This window comes from Kryptolebias marmoratus, linkage group LG9 (genome assembly GCF_001649575.2).
Source record: "Kryptolebias marmoratus isolate JLee-2015 linkage group LG9, ASM164957v2, whole genome shotgun sequence".
Classification (NCBI taxonomy): Eukaryota; Metazoa; Chordata; class Actinopteri; order Cyprinodontiformes; family Rivulidae; genus Kryptolebias; species Kryptolebias marmoratus.
The window spans coordinates 29,308,700-29,317,320 of NC_051438.1; the positions used below are offsets into that span (position 1 = coordinate 29,308,700).

The following is an 8,621-nucleotide window of genomic DNA, read 5'->3' on the forward strand; positions in this document are numbered from 1 at the left end:
TAGGCGGAGTTTTTACCCGCTGACGGGTGACAGGCGGCGGGCAGAAGTTTGAAGCCGAGTCGGTGAGTGGAGGAAAGATGCAGAGCTCCAAGAATTTTCGTTTGGATGATTTCGTCGCGGGATGGATCGGCGGTGAGTAACAAGCTGTCCCGAACAGCGGGGTTCTGTGATGGAGGATCATTTTAGAGCTGTTCATCAAAGATTAGATCTTATTTTCGTGGCGGAACAGGCGGCTTCAGAGCCGGAGGCGAGCCGCCCGCGGATGGAAAACTACTGCATCCACATCTGATGTCAACAGAAGGGGCTGTATGAAAGAATCCTGCTTAATCCTGGTTAACACTCACCTTTTTACCCCTGACTATCACAACATCTTTATTTTACCCCCAGAAATGTTTTCAGGGTGTGAATATTTGTATAAATTGGACTCTTAATGAGAAAAGTAATTTTTAATCGCAGTGACAGGTGTGGCCGCTAGGGGCGCTGCTGCTAATTCACATTATGTTGCATAAAAAAAAACAAAAAAAATGCTGGAATCAAGTTTTATTTTTATGATTTTTGTGTTTTTGTACGTGCCTGCCTGTTATCAAACATCTGATAAATCTCAGGGAAATAAAATCTTTAAATAATAATCATTACTCTGCACCTGTTAAACCTGTGAAGTCAGTCAGATTCAAGATGGCCGCCACAGCTATGCAACATTGGTCAACACAGAAATGGCCATGACTCAGTTTCACAGGCATTGAGTTAAAATGTGGTGTGGTAGAAGCTGTCTGGCCATCTGTGGGTGCCATATTGTGACATCTCATGTGTTGCATGTAATGTTACTTTTTAAGGTTATTTTTGTTTTAAACTGGAAACATCTTAAGTTGAGAAATAATGACATGAAAGGAAGAGGTGTGAATAATATTCATGCGTCAACTTCAGTGGAAGGGTTTCACCATTTACCTTCCAATTTTATAACAAAAAAATAATAATAAAAAGTCACAAAACAGTTGCTGATTTTAACTTAAAGGTTTTTACCTAGAAATAGAATATTATAGATAGAGAATATCTGATTCAAGCTCGTTTGGGATGAAAGTATGCAGGTGGTTGAGTTATTTAAAGCCTCTCTCTTGAACTGTAAGTGACCCATGATGGACGGTTGTCCCAGTTGGACAGAAAGACACTCTGAGCTGCCAGCCTGCACAGCCAAGTCTTTGTGTCTTTTATATATATATTCTTTTTCAGATTCTTTAAAATGCCCTTAAATTGGAAAAATAAAAACGAGCGTTTCACCAAATCTGTAGGAAAATTATTAGTTTGTTCTCGTCAGGTTTATCTTATTTTACGGCTTCCTGTCATAAAGAAAGTGCTTGAAGCATTCCTGTTCTCGCTGATAAAGTGATAAAGAAGGTTTTATCTTCAGATGTGCAACATGGGAGCTGGAGCCTTAAATAAATTAGAGTTGTGTGTCCAGTTTGAGCGTGTAAAGCTGTTTGTTTGTGTCCTGAGTTGTTGTGTTGAATTATGTTGGTTCCAGAGCCGTAAACTGTTTTCCTGCTTCGTGGAGGCAGTGAGGCTCGGAGAAGGGCTGAAGGGGCTAAATGGGGCCACGACAGACTGATTGTCTCCGTGTAACAGACTTCATGTTTTATCTTACGTTCACACTGACCACATCCACTTCTTATACAAACCTGTAACACATCTGCTGAAAATGTCCTCCTCCCCGTGTTGTAGATGTGCTGTTTTTATCTCAAACCGTTCCAAAGTAACAACACAATTCCTTTTTTTTTGTCTGCAGGAGCATCCAGCGTGGTCGTAGGACATCCGCTGGACACGGTGAAGGTATTTAAGACTTGTCTCAGCTTTTACAGCCGTCCCACCTGTTGCTTAATCTGTCTCACCTGCTGGAGTTTTTCAGACATCCTTTCATGTCGATGTGAAGAAACAAAGTAGGACAGGTCGTCAAAGTTGAGTCAGGAGGAAAACGGCTTCGGCTCTTCTCATCTGGGGTTATGGAGAAAGTTTCAGAGCAGTTCATGTCTCACCTGTTGTTTGGTTTGGACCAGACTGACCAGCAAATGGCTAAAACCTTCTCCAATATAATATCTGTTTGTAAGCTAGCTGAAGCACTTCCTGCAGGAAGGAATCATATTTCTGCTGAGAAACTGTCAGTCTTAGTTTGTTTCTCCAGACTGAGGCCATTCAGTGAGTGATCTGCAACAGGTATGATCATGATTGTTCCTAAGCTTTCCTCTGAATCCCATTTCAGAATGTCTGAAATATCATTACAACACATACATGAATTAAACTGTCATTTAAAAACTAATTAAGAAAGAGGAGTCTGCAAGGAGCTAAATGCTTCCAGATGATGTGAATAAAGAAGAGAAATCTGACTCTGGTTGGTTTGTTTCCTGCAGACGCGGCTCCAAGCAGGAAAAAACTACAAGAACACACTTCACTGCATCCTCAGCATCTACAGGAAGGAGACGGTAAACATCCAGCCTTCTTCTCAGCCTCCATATTTACTGCACATTCAACCCTAATCCCAAAGAAGAGGAAGTTGTTTCTAACTGTGGCCGGATGGTTTCCAGAGAAAAAGTCAGCTGTTTTCAGTCCGACCGCTTTGCCTCGGTCTGGTTTAAATAAGCGTCGCTCCAGAGAAGACAGATGTGAAACTAGGACTTCCTGTCTGTGTGATGGAGCTTCTGGCAGCAAGCTGGAGATGATGGGATGTTTAGAGTCTTCCCAGTTTTCCTGAGGAACGTTATTCTGAAATGATTCCTCCAGTTTTAGACAGACCGGTGAATCCCCACTCCTCTTACTGTTGATAATTAATTTAATTCGTTATAAATGCTCCTCCTGATGTTTCTTATTCGTTCTGTTTTTATACAGCTGATGTTTCCTGTGTTCCTTTGTGAATAAAATACAAATTAATTCGATTTTTTTAATGAGATCAGTTGGTTTTCAGGTTCTAAAACTGAGAAAATCTGGTTTTTGTCATTTAGAAACAGAAAGTGTTTTCATGAACAATAAAAACAAAACCTGGTTGAGTTTTCAGGTTTTTATCTGCGTGTGATGAGATTTCTGCTCCGGTTTCACTTCAGTTTTCTCCAAACCCGCAGCCTGGCTTGGTTCCTGCAGATAATATGATTAATTCAGACAGTCTAAACTCCATCCTGCCCCTGCAAAGAAAGAAAACTTTCCATAAAGAAAAGTATTTGGCGGCAGCAGCCTCCCATATGAAACTGTTTTCTGTTTTGGCACCGTCAGAAAAAGTGATTGTTTTGTTATTCTGCTTTATTTCAGATGGTAATTGTGTTTCTCTTTCAGGCCATGGGGTTCTTTAAGGGCATGTCTTTCCCGCTCGCCAGCATCACGGTCTACAACTCTGTTGTGTTCGGCTTCTTCAGTAACATTCAAAGACTGATAAACAAATATCGCCACGGCGACGAGCGGCGTCCGTGCAGCATGTTGGACCTGACGGTGGCCAGCATGCTGACCGGGCTGGTGTCCGTGGGCCTGGGAGCGCCGGTGGATCTGGTCAAGATCAGACTGCAGATGCAGACCCAGACGGTTCTGGCAGGTAAGATGGGTTTGTATCCGTTATGTCTGTCTGTTAGCAAAATATCTCATGAACCAGCGGAGAGATGAACAGCTACAACCTCAGGAGTCAAACCCATTCAACATGGCCGCCACAGCCAACTGACTTTAGCTAAGACTCGGTCAGTTTTAGTTTGGTGCAGCAGTAGCTGAGAGTCATCCTCGTCATTCACTCTGAGGGCTAACAAGTTTTACTTTTCACTTTAACACCTCCAACTTGGTCATTTTTCAAAATAAGATGGTCTTAATTTTTTATATATTTTTGTTAAAACTAATAAAATTACTGGTTAATTGTTGAAATGTTAATAATTCACCATAAAATAAGGCACTATTAAGGTGAAAAAAGGGGATCACTTCATTAAACATGAAAATAAAAAGCTAAAAACCTAAACTGTAGGTCCAAACCTTCGCCTGGTCTCACAAGGTCACATCTGCGTCTGGAGCTGTTAAACAATAAACCAATAAAAACTGAAGTTAAAGCGGTTTAAATCACACCTCCAGCACCTTGACCTCATGTGACCTTCCTCAACGACGCTGGACCTTTTAAAGGGTTCTTCATCGTTTTATCTTCATCGTTTTATCTGGCCGTCTCCCTTCGTGTGATAAGATGTCAGCTCATCCAGTTTCTGACATTCTGTCTCCAAACAAACTTCAGTGGAGAGTCACAGAAACTAAAAGATTACGTATCTGTTTAAAGGCACAGTCCGTACCGTTAAAAACAGCAGCTATCAGCCCTAATGTTCCACAAACGCCACAGATAAAAGGTATCATTTCAGAATGAGCACGCTGACAACAGTTTATTTAAAGAAACATGTTATTCTCTTTGAGTCGCAAGTTTTTACAATCCACTGAAAGATTTGAGCTCTCCTGCAGGTTTTAACACTAAACCCACTCAGTAACCGTTTAATTGCATCAAATCACCCGAAGCAGCACATCTAACTGAAAGTAAAACTAATTTAAGTAAAAAAAGTAAATATGGACGACTTTATGGATCTGTTTCTTTGATGAGGAAATAAGCTCAAATCTCTCCACAGCCGTCGTCTTTTTGTTGGGTGGGGGTTAATTAGCGTAATAACGCTGAGACAGACGTGTCGTTAATCCCCAACCTTTACAGCTTCAGCCTTCAGGAGAAATGTCCTTTAACTTATTTTCCTGTTCAGGTAACAAAACCTTAAAGCAGCAGAGAATAACGATAAACTGTGGGGGTGGGGGGGTTAAATCCATTAAACACAGTCCTGACAATAATAAAATTAAAACACATATATTGGTTTGATTCTTTGTGCAGCAGCCATGATGAGGTTATTGTTTCCTCCTGTTGGTCTTTAGTTTGTCCGGTTCTTCTGACCAGGGTTGGGTTCTGTTATCTCCTCCTTAAATTCTGCTGAATGTTTCCAGAGAACCTCCATCTTGCTGGTCATGTTCCCAGTGGCACCAACATCCCTCTGCGCTCCATGGACATCCCCAGCCGGCGGCTGTACCGGGGGCCGGTCCACTGCATCAGCAGCATCCTGCAGACCGAGGGCCTCCAGGGTCTGTACCGGGGGGCCGGGGCCATGGTCCTGAGGGACGTCCCCGGATACGCCCTCTACTTTATCCCTTACGCCATCTTCTGTGAGCTGCTGACGCCCGACGCCTCGTCCGGCCCTCACCCCTGCTCCATCTGGCTGGCTGGAGGTTTGGCAGGTAAAGGTTTCCGTCGGGCAGGGCTCCTTTCGGTCCCGTCTGAGGACTCTGTGATGGTGTCTCTGCTCAGAGCGACAGGCTGACCAACATCTCCTTTGGAAAGTTATTTTTCAGCAGGAGTTTATGTCAGGTCAGGATGCAGAGACTTTACGTTCTGCTGCTGTTTTTTTTATCTCTTATTGTGCAAAGAACAAGATGTACGCATGAGCTGAAGACCGCACATTCCTGCTTTATTACTCCCAGATTGTGTGCAGGAAGAGCCATAAGTTGAGGTTTTATGTGTTACACAAACATCTTAACAAGGCTTTAGGCATTTTTTCTGCTGGTAATTAAAATTTTAGTGGATGAACAAGTGAAAAACAAACCTAAATACTTAAAAACATGTAAAGAGGAACAGTAATAACTGAGTTTTTAATATTTTATATGAAACCACACATCCAGTAATTAATCATTCTGTATCTTTAGCTCGTCCTGAATGGACTGAGATGATACTTCAGTGCATGAAAAGGCTGGATTTTAATCACTGAAACAGATAAAAAACAAACTAAAATAATATTAGAAGTTTTCCAGTTTCTTGTTGCATCTTTAAAGTTTAGCATCAATTAAATAACTTCAGCAAATCAGTGAAATTAAGCTTTTTAAGTCCAAATATTCACATTAAATTCAGTTTTTATGGCTGTAAATTGTCGAAGTTACATTTATTTACTCACTGCAGTCTTCTGTTGTTAAATCGACTGCCCACAATGTTTTAATCAACTCCACTGGAGATTTTCTGCTCTTTTATTGGCTCGGGTCGCTCCATAAAGGTGTTCTTCACATGACTTTGTTGCTTTACAAGTTCATTGACCTCCCTGTAACGCAGAGTAATTCAAAGAAAGTAACTCATGGGGAGAATAAAAACAACAAAAACATGAAGTTTTTGTTTAAACGGGACAGCAAAGCACCACCTCCTGGGATCTGGACGGGGAGAAGGGGGCGCGGGCGTGCAGCCAATCACAGCGAGAAGGGGGCGCAGGCGTGCAGCCAATCACAGCGAGAAGGGGGCGCAGGTGTGCAGCCAATCACAGCGAGAAGGGGGCGCAGGCGTGCAGCCAATCACACAGCGAGAGGGAGCGAGACGTGTGTGCAGCTGCAGATAAACACGCTGAGGTTACAGCAGGACTGTTCCCAGATGTTGGTCGGCCAGATGTGAACGTCTGTCAGCTGAGAGCCCAGATGTTGGCCCTCCATCAGGCTGCAGGAGAACTGAAGGAATCACTGCAGTTAGACGACTCACAGTTCTGACAGTTTTCTCCTGAAACCTTCTCACGATCTTCCTTTTTTACCAAAGGAACTTGAAATAACTGCTGTTTTCATTTTCTTATTAGAGGAGTTTGAGTTGGGATTAAACTGTTTCAATCAGAGGTAAAAGTTAAGGTGAAGAAGTCCAACCCGTTGTTACAGCTCATCTGTCTCCCTGCAGTCAGGGTATCAAACCATCGGCTCCACGGCTCCGTCCACCGGGCAGCAGATTGTGTTGCCTCGTCTGTCAGGGTGTTGTGGAGGTGTCGTTATCAGTAAACCTCAGTGAGTCCATGCATGCCTTTCAGTTGTTTTATTTTAGCTCTTCAGCACAGGCAGCTGGACACAGCTCACCTTCATAATCTATGGGAGGAGCTCCAAGAGCGTTTCCTCTCACATGGAGGATGGACGGAGGTACGAGGGTCATAAAACAAGAAGTATCTACTGAATGAGTTGTACAGAAACTGGATGTAATGTCCTGTTTAGAGGCTGAGTGTTTACAGAAAACAGTAAAAACAACTCCAGGTATGGTCCTGGTGGTCCTGATGGTCCTGATGGTCCTGGGTGCTTCAAGTTACACAAAAATACAGAACAGATTTCTTCAGATAGCAAAGCATTAAACATTCCCAGGATGTTCTGAGGGAGGTGCTTTGTGTTTTGGACATATCCACCAGGAAGAGGCCTCAGGGTAGACCCAGGACCCAGGACCCCAGGCTGGAGAGGTTCTTACCTCCAGGCTGGTTCAGGGAAGAGGAAGCTGGGGATCAGAAGTTCCAGGGATCTCTGATCAGGCTGCCGCCCTGTAGCCTGATCCCAGGGATGGATGGATGGATGGGTGGGACGGACGGACGGACGGACATGTCCCTCACTTCCTGAATGAAGCATGACCTGCAGTCTGGATCTGATCCCAGATTCCTGACAGTTCTTGCTCCTCTCTCCTCCTCTTCCTCAGGGTCCATTTCCTGGGTCACAGCCACGCCGGCCGACGTGGTGAAGAGTCGGATGCAGGCCGACGCTCAGGTTCAGAGGAAGTACAGAGGAATTTTACACTGCATCGTCCACAGCTACAAGACAGAGGGAGCTCAGGTGAGCGCTGACCTCAGATCATCTTCTGGATTTTATCTTCAAACAGATAGACTCTGTCACAAAAAACAAGAAATTCACTAATAAACATACATAAGGAGTTATTTTACTTTATTGTAAATGTTCCAAAATTTATCAACTAGCATTTAATCTAAATTTTAACAAAGACCCTAATGAGCCTCTGTTGTGAGGAGAGTGGAATAATCTGCAGGTGAAGACGGCTTACAGAACATCTCAGTTTTAAAAGCTGAACTGAGAAGACAAACATCTTCAGTCCAGATGTTTTTGTTTTTAACCCTTTTTTGGAGAAAACAGTGAATTCAGACTCATAAAATAAATATAGGCTAAATGATCCTCCTAAAACATGTTTTCTATTTTATTATTTAATTAACGGGGTGGCTCTGCATCCAGATGTCCAACCTGTTTGTGTTTTCCCTCGTGGATGTTTCCAAACCAGCAGTCATGTGATCGTTGGTGTTCTGAGAAGTGGACTGAACTGTCTCTGCAGCTCAATAAGTCGGGTTACGTCCGGACAACGTCCCACAGAGACAACAGCCCGGTCTGTCGTCTCTGTGCTCCTGTTTGCTTAAAGACTCCGTTCAAACATAAAGAAGAAATTAAAAAAACAAACAATAATACGGGTTAGAAAGAGAAAGAAAACTAGAAACTGGTTCAAATAAATGAATAAAATCTTCTTAGGACGCAGTAATTAAACCGTTTTGATCTGTTTTTCTGCTCTGAAAGCTCTGAATGTTTCTCAGACTTTGATTCTTCTGCAGGTTTTCTTCCGGGGGGCGTCGGTAAACGCCATCAGAGGCTTCCCCATGAGCTCCACCATGTTCCTGACCTACGAGCTGTCCCTGCAGTTCTTCAGGAGTCTTTAGAACGGAGTCTCTCCGTCCCTGCTGCGACGGACGAGTCCGTCCCTGCTGCGACGGACGAGTCTCTCCGTCCCTGCTGCGACGGACGAGTCTCTCCGTCCCTGCTGCGAC

At 43.5% G+C, this 8,621-nt stretch overlaps 1 protein-coding gene across 3 annotated transcripts in view; it reads left to right on the forward strand.

Annotated features, from left to right (window-relative positions):
- slc25a48 (solute carrier family 25 member 48) overlaps positions 1-8,621 on the forward strand; it is a 15,052-nt gene that overhangs the window by 3,555 nt on the left and 2,876 nt on the right. The window contains exons 2-8 of one of the 3 annotated variants that reach the window (XM_037977534.1): positions 55-132; positions 1,781-1,824; positions 2,400-2,471; positions 3,313-3,565; positions 4,978-5,265; positions 7,499-7,632; positions 8,409-8,616. In XM_037977534.1, the coding sequence (XP_037833462.1) occupies positions 78-132; positions 1,781-1,824; positions 2,400-2,471; positions 3,313-3,565; positions 4,978-5,265; positions 7,499-7,632; positions 8,409-8,513 (951 nt within the window). In that variant the 5' untranslated portion in view covers positions 55-77 and the 3' untranslated portion in view covers positions 8,514-8,616. Of the gene's footprint in view, positions 133-1,780; positions 1,825-2,399; positions 2,472-3,312; positions 3,566-4,977; positions 5,266-7,498; positions 7,633-8,408; positions 8,617-8,621 lie in introns of all 3 variants that reach the window. The other 2 variants (XM_017440784.3, XM_037977533.1) reach the window with 2 other exon arrangements.